This window comes from Equus przewalskii, chromosome 7 (genome assembly GCF_037783145.1).
Source record: "Equus przewalskii isolate Varuska chromosome 7, EquPr2, whole genome shotgun sequence".
Lineage (NCBI taxonomy): Eukaryota > Metazoa > Chordata > Mammalia > Perissodactyla > Equidae > Equus > Equus przewalskii.
In genome coordinates, this window is record NC_091837.1 from 77826376 (window position 1) to 77845211 (window position 18836).

Genomic DNA, 18836 nt, shown 5'->3' on the forward strand with positions numbered 1-18836 from the left:
TCTGTGTTAGCTGGAAATGTTAATCTGCATAACTAAAGGAAGCCAGGTGGCCAGCGGCCCCCACATCCGTAGCCGGTTTTACTCAATAATAACAAGTTGTATGTCAATCGGTTTCCATGGTTTGTTCCTCTTGGCTGCTCTGCAGGTGGCTGAGGAGACACAGCTTGTTTCTGCATGTTAAGGAGCAAGCGATGTCACATTTTCCCTCAACACGTTATCAACTAGCGTTTCATAAATATAGGGCTCTTTGTCTGAGAGGGGAGTTTTATCCTGACAGGTTAAGGGACGATGATGGTCCTGACTTTACTGTTTAGTCTGCTGTCTTTTCAATTTCAGTTACCTTTTGTTTCTTCCGCCAGAAACATTTCTCTCAAGTGCATGCAAGACACTGATGAATTCCTTTCTGATCTGAATTCAGTGAAGCCCAAAGAATACGCTCTAAGAAGTAAGTAGGTTTTCCTGGCCCTTGGGGTAGGTGAACACAGGGCAGTCTGAGGTTCGTGCTGGAGCATTCTAGAAAAACTCTTGAGAGTTAAAAACACAGAACCAAACGGGGAAGACAAATGAGCCTTAATTTACAAATTGCACCAGGAATCAAGGAGGGAGGAGGAATTTTTATTGCAGAAGGCAACAGAGGAAGTGGTATGAATTCTAGCCAGAAGGAATCTCGTGAGGGCCAACCTCTTAATAAGACGAGAATTGTTTATAAATTGTGTGATGCTGTTTACTATTGTTGAAGTTGATAGTATTTCACTGTCGTATGAGATTGCTTACTTTATTTCATCTTCTAGACATTTAGTCTGCTTTTGATAATGAATTGCTTCATTATTCAGGGAAGGAGTCTTGCCCGTTATGTGTTTGCTAGTAAATTCTAGGAGTGTGTTGGTGAATGTCCCGGCTCAAGCTGGAAGATGTTCCACTGTAGCCAAAACTTTTTCTTTGCATATGATCTGGAAGGACTTTAGGCTGCCAGAATTTTTTTTTTTTGTCAGTTTCCCAAAATTATTCTCACAATTAAAGGGACACAAAATTTCCTGCCAGAAAGAGGCAGGAAATCAGATTTGCTTTCAGAGGGGTAATCTCTCAGGGAGAATGATTTGTTGATGATGCTGATGGACACCACCACTGAGGAAAATGTAAAAACTCACTCTTTCCAAAGCCAGAAAAACGATCATGGCAATTTCCACTTACATTTTGAACACATGACTAATATTTTGTCTTGGGAAACAGCAAAAATATATGTCATAAATATAGACAAGTTTTGATCTAATATTGGGTAGTTCAAAATAGTACACGATTTGAAGCATTTGCCTTTCTACACTGGATTAATTCTCCTAATATTTAATGAAACGGTAGGAAAATATAAATCCACCTAATTCAATAGCCATCTTCAAGTCCCATTTTGGAATTGATTATGTTTTGCTACAACACTTGGTGATATTGACAGGGAACATTCTGGCAAACCCCAGCCAAATAAGCTGGCCAAGAAAAATCCAGAAGGTGCAATGACTGGTTTAGATTTCTGGTGATGAGGAGGTGGCACATATTGCCATTGTTAGTCATAGCCTTGTTAGTTCTTTATTTGCCCTAAAATGTCCCCTAGTCATGCACCAATGATGGTCCATCTGTAGGGGCCTGAAAACTGAAATTTTCTTTTTTCAGTTAAAAAATTTTCCCCAAGGTGAATGGTCCAAGAAAGAATTGAATGATTTACATAAATGGGATAGATGACCGTTACTTAATTTAATAGATGAATGCTGCCATCTGTAGTTGTTTTAACTGATTTTCATTCTAATGTACCAAAAACACTGGATGTCGTTGCTTTGACATTTTGCCTGAGATTTTTAGCACAGCACGTGGTTCTGACCTCCATTCTCACCATGGTTTTCCTGACAGTCGTGTGGGTGGAAAAATAGTAAGAGTCAGCATTTAGAGAGTACTTTACATGGCAGGCCCGCCCCCAGCCCTGTGCAGGAGTGGTCTCATTTAGCCCTCCTGCGGGGAGGGTGTTATTATCATCTTTATTCGGTAAAAGAGAAAACAGACACAGAGATGTAAGGCATCTTGCCTGAAATAAGTGGTAGAGACAGGATTTGAGCCCAGATCATGTTTACCGAGCCTGTACTTTGAATCATTGCCTAAAATAAGCAACAAGAGAAACAAGGGAAAAAGAAATCCGCAGCAAAAAAGGAATGAAGCAAGGGGCTGGCCTGGTGGCATAGTGGTTAAGTTTGCGCCCTCTGTTTCAGCGGCCCGGGGTTCATGGGTTCAGATCCTCGGCATGGACCTACGTACTGTTCATCAAGCTACACTGTGGCAGTGTCCCACATAGAAAATAGAGAAAGATTGGCACAGACGTTAGCTCAGCAACAATCTTCCTCAAGCAAAAAGAGGAAGATTGGCCCAGATGTTAGCTCTGGGCCAGTCTTCCTCACAAAAAAAAGGGGGAGGGGGGACCAGCCTGGGGGGCCAGCCTCGTGGCCCAGTGGTTAACTTTGTGTCCTCTGCTTCAGGCAGCCCAGGGTTTCACTGGTTTGGATTCTGGGCATGGACATGGCACTGCTCATCAGGCCATGCTAAGGCAGCATCCCACGTAGCACAACTAGAAGGACCCACAACTAGAATATATAACCATGTACTGGGGGGCTTTGGGGAGAAGAAGAAAAAAAAAAAGATTGGCAACAGATGTCAGCTCAGGTGCCAATCTTTAAAAAAAAGAAGAAAAGAAATGAAACAGAGTTGCGTGTATCAATATGGAGGGAATATACAGAAATAAGATCAAGAAAAAAAGTTGTAAAAGAATATATACAGTATATAAAGCATTTTTAAAATGCGAATTAAGGTGCTCTATTGCTTAAGGGACATATGTCTGTAGTACGAATGGAAAGGCATGCAGGAAAATGATAGCCTCCGGAGTCAGGGGTTGCCTTGGAGTGGGAAGTGGGTAGGCTGGGGACACAATTGGGGACACATCACATTTCAAATGATGGGTCAAGTTTTATTTTTTAAGCTGGATGTTGGGAATATCAGTGTTTATTATTTTCTTCTTTATGCCTTTTAAAAAATATATTAAACCCTGCATAAGAATGTTTTAAAACTCCATCCCCCATCCAAAACACAGAGATGATGATAGGCAGGATTTCTGAGAATGGGTGGGGGTCTGAGGAATAAAGTGGAGAGAGAGGGTCCTTGAAGTTTAGGCAGGGATGTTTGGTCCTACAGAAGGGAACTGAAATCATCACCGTGCTGGAGCAGGAGAGAGCCTGCTATTAGGGACGGATACGGAGACCCAGTGGGGCGGTGGGAAGGATGGATTGCAGCTGTGGACATTATAGGAAAGAAGAGTGTGATACCATAAGTGCAGAACGAGCTTCCATTTCTCCCTTCCCGTCATCCTTCTCCATTTGCTTTCTAACAGACCCACGTCCACTATATTAAAGCAAACAAAATCCACCAAACACTTTTGTGCGCTTTCATTTTGCCACCCTCTCGGGCCACGGTCTGATTTTATCCCCCTTTTCATTGCTGGAGTCCTGGGTCAGTGTTCTGTCCGTCTGCTTCCGGTTTGGTTTTGTTGTTTTGTTTTTAAACTCCGTAGTCCACAGAAATCTGCATTCAATCTCTTATCAGGTATGAAAATTGCGCCCTAAAACATCTCTAGCATCCTTCCTCCTGATTAATCTTTTTCTTCTCAGTTTTCTTTCTCCTTGACTACAATGAATCCTTAAAGCTCATCTATTTCTAATTCAGGGACGGTGTGTCCCCTGTCCAAGGCGTCCTTCCCTGATGGGGATCTGTCTTCATTCTCCTCCCCTTTCTCCCTCTACCTGACCCCCTGCACCTTGCCCCAGGCATTTCTTCTTTTCCTCATCTGCTTTTCTTATAAACTACTGACCTTTTAGAGACAGGGTGTTGAGCCATAGAAACTGTGCTAGGCCAGCCCTCCGGAGGCCTCAGCTCTCATCCTGGCTTGGTCAATGGCCAGCAGTGTGGCTGGCCTCACCCAAACCACGTCACTTGGCTAGACAAGTTTCCTCACCTGTGAAATGGAGAGGCTGTGTTTCTCAAACTCTGAAAATGTGTAGCAGCCTTTAAAAAATTCCGACTCCTTCGCATAGCATTCTGCCACGGCCAGCCTGCCCTGGCTTGCAAGGGCCAATCGTTAAATTTTCAAGCTGGTTGTCAAACATGGTAACATTTAAGGATTAAATTACATAAATTGACAATTAAATAAATTATGTTAAGAACAATTGTAATTAATACTCAAAAAGTTACCACTTCCTAATTATTTCAGTACACTTTACTCTTATCTGTACTCTTGAAGTTGCTTACATCTGCTGTGTCTGCATGCTGGGAATGGAGTGCCGCACATCACCGGCCACCCTCAGGTTCAGGAACATCTCGTCGGGAGCTTGAAGTCAGCTGTGGCGGAAGCATATTCACCACAGATGTCAGCAATTGCTACAGGTCGCGGCTTGATTTATTCTTTTGTTGATTGTCTAGACTTAAGAAATTGAAGGAGAAAATGTTACAAATGCGTGTTAAACTTAAAAGTGTATTATGTCTATAGCCATCACATTATAAATAGCACAAAAAGTTGAGGGAAATATTCTTCAGTACTCGAAAACTATCTGATTTAGCAAAAATGTTGCTCACGTCACGGACGAATGAGTGAAGTCCCGACACATGTCTTTCTCGCTTCACATCTGTATGCTCGTTAAGGTGGATAAAAATATCATCCATCATTCATGTTGGGACTACACTCATTGGTCAACTGAAACCATAGGTTGGCTACAGGTATGAGTTTGGCAAAAATCACTGAAAGCAGTGAATCAGTTGGCTATCTATGGAATTTACAGTAAGGAGTGTTATGGATTTCATTCTTAGTTGTAATTTGTGTGTTATGGGCTGAATTGTATTCCCCTCAAATTCATACATTGAAGTTCTAACCTCAGTACCTCAGAATGTGACTGTATTTGGAGACAGGGCCTTTAAAGAGGTGACAAAGGTAAAACGAGGACACGTGGTGGGCCCTAATCCAATATGTCTGGTGTCCTTATAAGAAGGGGAGATGAGGACACACACACTCATAGAGGGAAGACAATGTGAAGATGCAGAGACAGGACGGCCAACTACAACTAACGAGAGAGACCTCAGAAGAAACCAAGCCTGCCGACACCTTGAACTTGAACGTATAACCTCCTGGACGGTGAGGAAATACATTTCTGTTGTTTAAGCCATCCCAGCCTGTGGTACTTCGTCATGGCAGCCACAGCAGACTAATACAGTGTGCTATGCATGTGTGTGCAGATACACATATATATGCATATATATACATTCTCGTATTTGGGGGGAGAGCAGGTTATTAAGCATTTACCACCACTGCCTGAGCCCCACCCCACTGCTAATAGAGCCTCTAGGAGCCAGCCCTAAGAATCTGAATTTTAAGGAAGCTTCCTGCATGATTCTGATAACCGGTGGTTAGCTGAAAATAGGTATGTCAACTTCACAGGTAATTACTAGTAAAACATGAGTTGGACAAGTTACCAAAAGTAGACACAAAACCCATACCCACTGTATTAGTTTTCTAGGGCTGCTGTAAGAAAGTACCACAGATAGGGGGGCTTAGAGCACAGAAATTAATTTCCTCGGTGTTCTGGAGGCTGGAGGTCCAAGATCAAAGTGCTGGTGGGGTTGGTTTCCTCTGAGGCCTCTCTCCCTGACCTGCAGATGGCCGATGACCACCTTCTCCTGGCGTCTCTCTGGGTGTCCAGATCTCCCTTTATGTTTATTTAATTCAGTCAGCTTGGGTTAGGACCCACCCTAACAGCCTTGTTTTAATTTAATCACCTCTTTTAGAGGCCCGATCTCCAAATACAGTCACCTTCTGAGGTACTGGGGTTTAGGGCTTCAAGATATGAATTTTGAGGGGGACGCAGTGCAGCCCATAACACCCTGTAAACCCCATTTTGGGCTTTTAATCTCCAGGACTATAAGATAATAAATTTATGTTGCTTTAAGCCACAAAGTTTTGGTAATTTCTTACAGCAGCCATAGGAAACTCATACAGATTTGCAGGAAGCTCATTTTCTTGGTTTGGCCACACAGCTCGGTGACCACATTTCTCGCTGTCTTTCCTACCCTTTTGCTCTATCAACACTTTGGGATCTACACCCCCACTAAACCTAGTTACTAAACCTAGCAGTTTCCCTGCGGTGTTTTTAATATTGGATCACAACATAGAGTGGTGAATTTAGTTAGTGAATATGTGATCCTTCTCAATATATGTGTGGAGATAGAGATATATCTGTATATCCATATAGCCTTTTCAGTTGTTCTGTTCTGGGGACTTACTCCTTTTGGCCGTATCGTATATGTTCTAGAATAATGATTTTATGTCTCTTGTCTGAATATCTTGTCATCCCATCTTTTTCCTGGAGAAGGGCTCCTGGAAGCTAAAACTTGTGGTTTATGCCCCTTCTGTAGACCCTTGGTATATATGTACATAATTTAAAGAGTAGATGACCAGGACATACAATAGAAACTCTGTTAGAAGGAGACACCGAAGCCATATTATGTTTCTTTGGTCCTCTTAGGCACCTGATTGATTATTTCTGCAGGTCTTTTGCCATGACCCACTGTGTTCTCTTACTTCAGCCATTCTGGGGTCCCATCTCTCCAATATTCTCATACCTTCCCTGAGCACATGGATGTTTCTCTCCAGATCCACACCTTCCTCAACGATGTCTCACAAGCTAATTAGTAGCATCTGTGGCTCAGATGAGAGTACCCACTTGGAGAGGGTTGTAGGTTGAATTGTGTCCTCCAAAAAGATGGTATGTTGAAATCCTAACTCCTGGAAGCTGTGGATGTGACCTTATTTAGAAATAGAGTCCTGATAGATGTAGTCAAATTAAGATGAGGTCGTACTGGATTAGGGAGGACCCTAATCTAATGACTGGTGTCCTTATAAGAGGGAAATTTAGACACAGGTAGAGACACACAGGGAGGATGCCATATAATGACAGAGGCAGAAATTGGAATGATGCGTCTACCAGCCAAGGAAAGCCAGGGATTGCCACCCACCACCAGAGGTTAGGAGAGAGGCATGGAACAGCTTCACCCTGACGGCCTCCGGAAGGAACCAAGCCTTAATTTAGGATGCCTAGTCTCCAGAACTATGGGACAATGAATTCCTGTTGTTTTAAGCCCCCTGTGTGTGGAAATTTGTTAAGATAGCACTAGGAAACAAATACAGCCACCTATGGCCTCTCAAACACACCCCCTTGAATAGAAAGCCTGCATTCATTGTTTGAGATGCAAAAAACCAAACCAACAGACCCAGAAAAACCCAAGCAGTCTCAGGTAGATTCTGGAACTCATTTTCTGTGAGCTGTACCAGACCCGCCTGCGGCCATTTCAAAGGCCAACCAGACCCATCTGTAACACTGTCTGCAGCAGAGGATTTACAGGGGAAGCGATTTATGTGGAATTAAGACTGTGTCAGCATATTGAGGTCCCTATAGTTTCACATGATTTCTGCATTTTCCTGCACTTTATTCCTCTGGGACAGAACGAGGGGAGGGGTGGGAGGCCTCTGGTTCCCAAGCAGCCGGCAGGCCTTTTCATTTCCTGTTTTCCCTAATCTCATAACATCCTTGAAATCTTCCCCAAGCAGCTACTTTTGTTATAAAACTTTCTTAACCCTTCAAGTCCCATCTCCCTGGTTGCTACACCAAGTCCCTCAGCCCACCCTGATGCTAAGGTTGCTAAGCTTCCTCCTCTGATGACTTACCCCCTTTGGCTTCATCGTTCATCTCTTTTTTTTTTTTTTTTCTTAGCTCTACAACTTTTAGTCTCTCTTCTTTCCTCTTTTCTTTCTTTTTTTTTTTTGAGGAAGATTAGCCCTGAGCTAACATCTGCCACCAATCCTCCTCTTTTTGCTGAGGAAGACTGGCCCTGAGCTAACATCCGTGCCCATCTTTGTCTACTTTATATATGTGACGCCTACCACAGCATGGCTTGCCAAGTGGTGCCATGTCCACACCCGGGATCCAAACTGGCAAACCCTGGACCTTAGAAGCAGAACGTGCAAACTTAACCACTGCACCACTGGGCTGGCCCTACCATTTATCTCTTGGAATGATTATTTGATGTCTCTTCTCTGTGTCTCATCTTCTCTCCTGGAAGCCAAGGCCCAGGGTTTATACCTCGGTAATAGGAGGCAATCGTAGGTAGACACTCACTGGTTGGCCAGTCACTGGCCCCAGCCAAGCCTTTGTTCTCCAGTCATCAGTGGAGGACTGACCATCTACTTGCTTTGCATTCTCTGAAGGTTGCCTCTTTTCCCATCCAGCTGTCAGACTGGAGGGTGGTTTACTCAAGGCCAGCCTCTCTGCTGGTGCTGGAGCTAGGGACAGAAAAGATGCTGAAACCAAGAAAATCTCGTAATAGAGAAAGGGTGACACGGTGGGCTCCACTGAAATTTCCAGGTTAACTGGATTTCAGATAGCCATGCTCTGGTAGGTTGAAACGTGGCCCCCACTCCCCAAAAGATATCCACATTCTAATTCCTGGGATCTGTGAATGTTGCCTTGTATGGAAACAAGATCTTTGCAGATAGATTAAATTAAAGATCTTGAGATGGGGAGGTTAGCCTGGATTATCTGGGTGGGCCTTAAATGCAGTCACATGTATCCTTAGAAAAAGGAGGCAGAGGGAGATTTGACACACACACAGATGAGAAGGTGATGTGACCACAGAGGCAGAGATCTGAGTGATGTAGCCACAAGCCAAGGGATGCCGACAGCCACCAGAAGCTGGAAGAGGCGAAGAATGGATTCTCCCCTGGAGACTCCAGAAGAAATGCAGCCCTGGGGATGCCTTGATTTCAGCCCAGTGAGACTGATTTTGGACTTCTGGCCCTGAACTGTGAGAGGATATATTTCTGTTGTTTAAGCCACCAAGTGTGTGGAAATTTATTATAGCGGTCACAGGAAACGAGTACATGTGCTATTCTTATTCTCCAAGTCCAAGATTAATAGTCAACCAGACACAAGAGGCATTGCCAGGAGGGGTTGGCAAGGAGCCTACTTCAAACTGCATGTCATGTTGATGGCACATTCAGATTTCTTTCTTACTACAAGGAGATCTCCGGCAACCGGTGGTTAGCCTTTGACATGCATGCCCTCTGTCACCAACTACAGGGCAAGGACTATTCAATTCTTGTTTTAAAAAATCTCCAATGTAACACAGCAAACTGGTAGATGCTTAATAAATATTTTCTGTTAATGCTGAAGGTGATCATTACTTTCAGGATTCGTTTGCGGCTTAGCATTCCAGAAGCTTCTGCTACCTTCAACCTCATGGTATAAGTGCATCCATATTTAAAAATTTAAGACCATAGACCAAGGTCTTTCTTTCTTCCATTCAAACCCGGAAATTAATCAACTCTGCGTCTTCATCTCCATATATCATGGCCACCATATGAGAAAGAAAATTTGTCTGCCAATTAGCCCAGCAGAACTGAAATGAGCTCTTTTTAATCTTTTGGAAATGAAAACTTGGGACAACTGCTATGAGCTTTTGAAGTGGCAGGTGGGATTAATCGTTAGTTTATGCTCTCTCTCCCTCCCAGGCAAGCCCAATATATTTTGATTTGGATGTGGCATGGCCTGGCATCTCAGGGTCTTGACAGAAACCAATTAAGGATGAGACAGGAAGAGGGCAACTTGTCCATTTGAGTTCATAATCAGAAAGGAAGCAAATGTAATTTGCAAATTAGCATAGCACACAACTTCAGCTAGAAACCATAAATCCAATCAGTTTAGAAAGCAAAACACCAATTGGAAAGAAAACTAGAATTTAATCTTCTCAAGTGAAGAAGAATTGGGCAACCTTCTAAGTTTGTCCTTCAGGGGTTTACCTAAGGGTGAAGACATGCTCAGTGTTGATGCCTCTCTTGTTTTTATCTCTTTCAATTCTGGTAGTTCCACATCCTTAAACTTCCAGCTGCAGAGTTTGGGATACTCAATTAGTGGTGGAGGAGGGAATTTGGAAATTATTTCACCAATTTATAAGAAATACATCCAGTTTTTGTAGTTGTTGTTTTTCTTGACACTAGGAGGACCTCAAAATACATTCATGGAGCTGGATTTGGGGCATCTGAACGTAATTTTTTCAAAGTTTAATTCAGTTCAGCAAATGTTTATTGAGCTCCTCTGCTGAGAGATCTGTTAATGAAGACATAGTCCCTCCCTCACACGAGAGACAGACAGGTGAACAATGACGTGCCTTTTAGTGCGGTACACTAAGCAAGGGTCTGGAATGTTTACTGGGGGAGACCATCCTTCAGCCGGGGCTCAAAGGATGATTCAGCATTTGCCAGGCCGACAAGAAGGAGGGGTGTTCCAGGCGGAAAGTCAGACAAGTGCGGGCCTGGGTGCATCTGTATAATGGAGCAGAGGAAATGGCTTTGGGTGTGGGAGGATGAGGCTGGACAGGCAGGCCTAGTCACGAAGGGCCTTTGTAAACCATGCTCAGGAGTCTGGAATTATCCGAAGGATCAGAGCAGTCAAGGCTGGTTGCACATTAGAATCACCTGGGAAAATTTGAAAAGCAATTAATGCCCAAGCCCACTCCTGATCCATTAAGTCATTCTCTGTGAGCGTGCCGCCTGGGCATTAGTATTTTTTAAATGCCCCGGGTGATTCTAATGTCTGTCCACAGTTGGGAACCACAGCTCTAGATAAGAGGTCTGCAGAGTTTTCCTCTAATGGGCCAGATAGTAAATATTTTCGGTTTTGTGGGTTGTACAACCTCTGTTGCAGTTACTCAACCCTGCCTGTATGGGCTCAGCAGCACCGACAATATGTAAACGAATGAGACGGCTGTATCCCAATAAAACTTTACTTACAAAAACAGGCAGGGCCATGGTTTGTCAACTCCTACTCTAGAATATGGAATGCCATTGAAGAATTTAAAAAGTATACCGATTTTAAAATTTTGTTTATATTTTATTGTTTATAATATTTATTAAATAATTTATGAATCTATTCTCATTGTAAAGGAATCAAAACAGTACAGACAAAGCTCAAGTGTTTTTTGTTCATTCAATCTCAGTTCCCTTCCTGCATAAGAGCTGTTATCAATGGGTGTGTATCCTTCTAGAACTTTCTCCTTGCATTTTTGTGCACATATGTTTACTAGACAGATATTGTTTTGTTTTGTAAAATTGAAAAATGTATTTATTGCTCTTAAACTTGGGGTTTTTTTCCACATAATAATATATCTTGGAGCATTTTCCACAGCAGCAAATACAGATCTATCTTTTTAGTTGTTTCATAGCATTATAAAATATGGAAGTACCATAACTCATTTAACCTTTTCCTGACAGAGGCTGAACTATTTGAAATTGCTGACATTAAGCTTTTTTTGTCCCATAAGATAGAATTTTCACGGGGTTCAACCTAATTGTTTGTGTCCAGTTTTTTGCCTTTACAAGCATTTTTGCCCCAAGCATCTTGCAACGTGTGCTCATATGTGCTTCCCTGGGGCAGATTCTGAGATGCTGAATTGCAGGGTCCCTGGGGATATCAGTTAGGAAGGAGTCTTTGGTTAAACCACAGACACCAACTCTGGCAGGCTTCAGTAAAAAGGTTATTGGCAGACGATGGGGCAGCTCACAGGATGGAGAGGAAGGCCAAGGACCTGCTAGGCTCAGAACTGGTTTCTGGACACGTCAGGTGCAGACGGTCTCCACGGTGGTGCCCATTCTACAGCCTCTCAGGGGACTAACAGGGAATGAATGAAGCCTGAGCTTTGCTCTGGGCCTTGACTCGCTCCGCGCTAGTCCTGGGAGAGGGTTGACCTCAGGTCACAGGGAGCTGAAGAATAGAGTGGGAGCAGCCTCCAGGGACCCCATCAGCTTCTGTAATGAGAGGACAGAGCACCTTGATTTTTGTCAAGACTACACGCAACTGGGGAGTGATAATTCTCCAAAAGGAAATCCAGTTGCTATTAGGAAGGAGGATAGCTTCCAGGAGGCAAAACTGATAGAACCATTTCTTCATAGTCTTACCAACACTTAATTGTATCAACCTTCTAAATTTTTACCCATCAGATGGGTAGAAAAAAGTGGTGTCTAGTTGTGGTTTACTGGTGAGACTTCACAATCTCTCATATTAATTGATCACTTGGATTTCCTTCTCCAAGAGTTGCCTGTTCATGTCCTTTGCAGATTTTAAATCAATTTCTTTGGTTTTTAAAAAAATTATTGATTTATAAGAGTTCTTTATATGATCTGAATACAATTCTTCATCCAAGTTATCAATATGGTAAATAAGTCCTCTCCCTTTGGAATTACCTGGTAGCTTTGTTCATGGTGCCTTGGAAGAGCTTTAAGGAGGGGAGGGACGTGGTCAGTCTCGTGATTCAGACAGTTTAGCTTAAAAGATGGTTGCCGGCTACAAACAGTGGAGTGGATGCCAGCTCTGAGTGTGGTCAGAGGAGAGTCCCACCCACGGCAGGGCCAGTGATTCTCATTACAGCAACAACCTGGGATGCTGAGAACCGTTTAAAAGGGGCCAGTGATAACCAACACCCATTGGCTGAGCCCGAGCAGCATAACTGACCAGAAGAGGCAACGTCTCACGTTGAAAGTCAGGTTACCCCAAGGAGCTCAGCAAGGACCGTTTGCCCAATTATGGCCAGGAGGTTTTCAAAATAACGTATTATATATTAAGAAAAGCACACATAAACAAAATGCAGGCCCTTCAACCTGGCTTCCAGATTCAATCTCAAGAACCCAATCATTAGTGAAAACAGAGACAGAAGGCTGGGCCAGTGGGATAGTGGTTAAGTTCATGTGCTCCACTTCGGCAGCCCGGGGTTCACCAGTTCGGATCCTGGGCGTGGACCTACACATGGCTCATTAAGCCATGCTGTGGCAGCATCCCACAGAGAAGAACCAGAAGGACTTACAACTAGGATATACAACTATGTACTGGGGCTTTGGGGAGAAAAGAAAAAAAAAAAGAGGAAGATTGACAACAGATGTTAGCTCAGAGCCAATCTTCTTCAACAAAACAAAACAAAACAAAGACAGAAATGCAAGAGGAGCCGTCTAATCTGCCAAGCAGTATTTGGGGTCTTCCCTTCACTCACTCTAAGGAATATCATTATCTTTAGTTACATATAAGAACCTATATACCAAACTGACCAATAAAAAAGGGTCTTTTTGTATATTTTAGAGGGTTTATGGTTCAGATTAAAATGGGTTTGAAGGCACAGCTTGATCCTTACCAGCTAGTTTGAATACACTGCTCTGATTCTTGTCAGCAATTAAAAAGAGGTAGATTTATATTGTTGTGTATATTACTTATCATCTCTGTGCTTCAGTTTTCTCACTTGTCCTACCACCTATTAATGACGTGACCCTGGGCCAGTGACTTGACCTCCCTGTGCCTCAGTTTACGAATCTGTAAAATGGGGATTGTAATGGTTACTCATAATCTGATAGGTTGTGTGAAGGTTAAATGAGACAATGGATAGCAAGCTCTCAAACCATTCTTGGCACAAAGCAGCCTCCATATGTTAGTTGTTGTTGTCGTGATGTGTGGATCTGGCTGAGCTCTGGCAGCATAGGTCTTGCTGCAAGATTTTAAGAGAAAGCGATCAACCAGACCGTATAAATCAAGCTTAAAAGAAACTCCAACTGTGCTATATTTACTAGGTTCTTGAAGCTAATTCTCCACAATTTTAAAGACATTTAGGTTTGGATGACACATGTCGAGAAAATGGCAAATTGGATCCCACAAAATGGGAATTGCCGATAAGGCGGTGAGTTAGTAAGAGCTACTGGCTCCCTTTTAAAATAATCCTGGAGACATAAAGCAGAGAGAAGCATCGATTGAGAAACTGATGTAAAAACTGTGAGAAGCCTCTGGGATCCTGAAGGTGGTCACCTGGTGTGTGTGTGTATGCGACGGCCGACACAGTTGTTCTCAAAGTGTGGTCCCTGACCAGCAGTGTTAGCATCACCTGAGAACTTGATAAAATGCAACTTCTCAGGCCCACCCCAGACTGGCTGAATCAGAACTTCTGCTGGTGGAGGCTGCAGATCTGTGTTTTAACAAGCCCTCCAGATGATTCCTAGGCAAGCTAACCTTTGACAACCGCAGGCCATGACTGCCACTAAGAAAGCCATGGCAGCCTTAATTGGAGACACTGATGTTAGGCCAGCCCTCCCCTGCGCCTCACCTCCCAGGCACTGAGGGCTGATCAGTGTTCCTGAGCACTGCTTCCTCTGCCCTCAAGGCTGGCGGATTAACGGCTCAGGAGAACGTGTCTTCTCAGTGCTGCTGCTTTCAAATAATCGGAGGGGAAATCCCAGACCGAAGGAGTTGCTGGGTAGAGCAGCAAATGGGATTGCCAGTGGTTCTGTGGTACGCTCCTCTCCACACTTCTTTAATTCCTGAGGAGGCACAGAATTGGGGTCTGGGCCCCTACGCTCCCCGCAATGCACAATACGTGATGAAAGGGACCAGATGCGCAGGCCAAAATACCTAAATCCCTGGGGAGGAGTAAACACATAAAAGAATGTCAGTGAATTGAACAAATATGTTTACTACATGAAGCTGAATTATTGGAACAGATAGTCATCAAGGAATGAAAATAAGTATAATCAAATAGATAAAGGAGAATATTAGTAATACAAAGTATGAGCAAGAAATCATAAAAAAAAATTCAAGAAGAGCTATTAGATAGTAAAGATAGTACAGTTGAAATAAAAACACCATAGACAAGATAGGTAGCAAGATGGACAGAGGCCAAGAGCGATGAGTCAGCTGGATGATCAGTTTGAGAGAAATATCAAAATATAGCAGGAAAGGGTAAAGAGATGGAAAAGAAATAAGAGAAACGAAGAGATTTTGAGGCTAGAAATGCCAACAGTTGGATAACAGGAATCAGAAGGAGAAATAAAACAAATAGAAAGAAGGAAGTATTTAACAAATAATAGCAATATTCAGAGTTAAAGGAGGATCAAAGATGTCAGATTGAAATGGTTACGGAATGCTAAATCAAATTGATAAAGAAATTTTACATCTGAGTATATGTCAGGACACAGCTAAAATTAAAAACATTAAAAACAAGGGCCAGCCCCATGGCCGAGTGGTTAAGTTGGTGCACTCTGCTTCAGCGGCCCAGGGTTTTGCAGGTTCGGATCCTGGGCACAGACCTAGCACCTCTCGTCAAGCCATGCTGAGGTTGTGTCTCACACAGCACAACCAGAAGGACCCACAATGAAAAAATATGCAACTAGGTACTGGGGGGCTTTGGGGAGAAGAATGAAAGAAAATGGGTAAAGGATACAAACAGGTACTTTACAGAAGAGAAAACTTAAATGGCTGATGGACAAAAAAAAATATCTTGATTTATTTGTAATTAGAGAAATGAAAATTGACAACAATTGGATATCGTTTTATATCCATTCACTGTCAAAAATGAGAAATCTGGACAATGCAAAGAAGAGCCTGGAATCAGCATTCCTGGGAGTATAGATTGGGGCAGTCGCTCCGGAGCAGTCTGTGGGATTTGTGCAGGACTTGTGCGCCTTATGATCTAACAATCCCACTCACAGGTGGATTCTTCTGAGGGGAACCCTCACTTGGGTCTGTACCCAACACTATGAGGAGTTCATCTCCAAGCGTTTTCATGGGTTGAGCCATCTACGTGTCCATAATTTGGGGAATAGCTGAGTCTAAGATGGCGATGAATTCTCATACAGCAGTTAGATCCGAGGGGCCACAGTCACACCACACACAGGACAAATGTGGCACCGAGTGAACCGTGCAGAAGCAGGAGATCTGGAGCATGGTCATTTGCATAAATTACAAACACATTTACACAACACAAGAACACCTACAAGTGAGAGGACACACATCAAACACACGGAGGAGGGGGGAACTGGGGGAAGGAAGAGAGGAAGAAAGACAGAAGGAAGTGAATTATTTAAAATGAAAGCGAGAAGGACATACAGAAGCACAAACAAACACAGGAAGAGATTTGCAGGACCAGGGCTAAGAGTGCTGTGAAATGTGGGATTTGACTACTGCACCCTTCTGCTCCTAAAGGTTAAAAAAAAAAATAACTCCAAAATAAGGTCCCCCAAAATTGGGTAAAAAATGTTAAAGACATGAGTTTTTTCCTGGCTCTATGGGGGGAGAAAGAAAAGCCACTAAATTTTAGTTACATCTTTTTACTCCCTCAAAGCATTTATTTATTTATTTATTTTTTAAAAGATTTTATTTCTTTTTTCCCCAAAGCCCCCCGGTACATAGTTGTATATTCTTCGTTGTGGGTTCTTCTAGTTGTGGCATGTGGGACGCTGCCTCAGCGTGGTTTGATGAGCAGTGCCATGTCCGCGCCCAGGATTCGAACCAACGAAACACTGGGCCGCCTGCAGCGGAGCGCACGAACTTAACCACTCGGCCACGGGGCCAGCCCCTCAAAGCATTTATTTTTTAAAAGAATTCAAACTCTTCATCTTTTTCAGCAACAAACCATGTGACCAACATGAGAACATACGTCACTGTTCTCTCTTGATGAAGAGAGGGGCTGCGGATGCAAAATGCAGGCTCTGAAAGTGGTATCAGAATATATCTGTCTCCCCCTTTTATTGGTCGCTTAAATTTGAAGGTGGAGCCGAGTGCCTATAAATTCATTTGAAAGTGACACCAGGAAGCTAACTTTGCCCACTTTTGCTTTGAAATTCAGTGTATGACTCCATCGGGAAGCTTGGGAGCAACATTCTTAATGGAAACGTGGACAGGCTGGGATCTTACAGTGAGTGCCTCTCCACCCACCCGCCCTCGGGGAGCTTTCAGGGGCAGTACTGCAAGCTTCACGTCCTGCAGGTGAGCCTGGGGGACCGGTGTGCATGCTCCTGAAGGACAAGTGAACGACTCCACCGATAGCCCTTTTTAATTTAAAACAAAAAAACAATTAAGATGTTTTTCAAAAAGTTCGAACTAAATTTTAAACAGCTGGCAGAAACATACTTGCATGGTCTGAGTGTGGGACATTACAGGAGACAGTCGTCCGCAAAACATGTGGGCCTTTAGATGTTCTTCCTTCCACATTGCGTGGGGTCAGACGTCTGGATGACCTTTGTGGAGAATTCAAGATCAAATCCCGGCCAATGTTCCTGGGCATTGTCTCCAGACTCACTGTTAGTTTTTGGAATACCAAAGGGAGGATGGACTTCCCATTACCCATAATACTCAACCGGAAATGGAATCCGACACGCGAATTGGAGGTTATCCTAGCAGATGGGCTGGAACTTTTAAGGATACATCACTAAATCAGGTGACCGAGGCCCCAGGGCTCCCTGTCTAAAGTGTGTTAATTCTTTTAGTGCTGAGAAAAAAGCCTAGGAACAGCACAGCCTCCTATTAAATACAGAGATAGAAGTTATGCGTGTCATACAACACTAAAAGAAAATGCATTACTGGTTGACTGATAACGATTGTAGAAAGTAACAATAAGAAATCCAAGCTCTCTGATATTAATGCTGTAAAACGGTCTCACAATGGCTAATTGTTGGACACAGGGAGATTATTACTCAGCTCCACTTGTCCTGCAGAGAGTTATGATGGTGATTGCTTGAGGGTTTCATCACTGTGTACAAATGTCCTATCCCGTTTTCAAAGCAGATTAATGATTTTGATATCAGAGCAAAAGGTCAGACCTACATAATCATGTAAGTTAATATGTTTAGAAGAAGCATCCCAGAAATTTTTATTGGTAATTTGTCTTGCTTTATTGGGGCATTCTAATTATTCGCTTGATTTATTAATACAATCTTTACTTGATACATTGTGTCCTGCTACAAAGAAGTGGCAACTTGGTAATTTTGTTGGAAGTTGTAAGAGTGTGAACTTTGAATGACCTGTAATCCGGGCGAGAGAGGCACCATGGTAGATTATCCCACACTGGTGGCTGCCTTTTAAATAAGCAGCTACATTAAGCCTTGGAGTATAGTTTTATTTAAATGTTGGTGCATCTGATGTTCTATAAATTCGCTTGAACTACTCTGTAATGGAAAAGCCATCTCCAAAGAAGTCAGCGAACTTTTCTTCTTTCAATGTCTTTCTCTTCCCGCTCCCAATCTGCTCAAAATCCACGGGCGGTGCAGCAGCAGCCTTAGAAACGATCGTGCATGTGTTCTATAAACACTCATATTAAAGAGCGTTGTGGCGTTGTTTCCCAGGATGGAGCCGACTACAGTGTGGGCGTGTGTGTCCCTGATTCTTGTGCCGAAGAGGATGTGACTGCGCTGTCTCGGCTGGGTAGGTCCGAAAGAAAACCCAGGGCAACTCTTGTCTCAGCATAAAGTTTGAAACTCCCCAACCCCTGGAGCCAAGAAAGGCCATTCTTTCAGGAATGAACCAAGCTTTCATCCTGACAAATCCACTAACCTGAGACAAACGGAGTTCTGGGGGATTTTCGAGTGGAGGGGGTAGAATAAGAAGGGAGTAGGAGGGAAGGAGGAGAAAGACAGTAAAGAGAAGGTAAGAGCTGAATCTTTATGTAATAAAAATTTAAACAGTCTTCCCTCACCCTCAGCTGCCTGGTGAGGCTTGAAGAAAGGTGAGTGGTGTCTGCTTTCCATACTGTGAGCGTTCTCTGCTGTGGCCGGTGTGTGGAAATTTGTCAGCTGCCAAATCCAGAAGGCCCTTCCACACCAGGATTGTGTGAAGCCATGTGTTGTAATGGATTAGCATTAGAAGCCCAGCATTTGGTCTTGGTTTTCACCTCCCAGCTGTGTGATCCTG

General features: G+C 43.3%; 1 protein-coding gene across 1 annotated transcript in view; it reads left to right on the plus strand.

The window, feature by feature from the left end:
• The first annotated feature begins 288 nt into the window (after positions 1-288).
• LOC103553878 (O-acyltransferase like protein-like) overlaps positions 289-18836 on the plus strand; it is a 65745-nt gene continuing 47197 nt past the window's right edge. Inside the window, exons 1-3 of the mRNA XM_008524618.2 lie at positions 289-445; positions 16777-16916; positions 18272-18350. Coding sequence (XP_008522840.2) covers positions 289-445; positions 16777-16916; positions 18272-18350 — 376 coding nt within the window. The remainder of the gene's footprint in view (positions 446-16776; positions 16917-18271; positions 18351-18836) is intronic.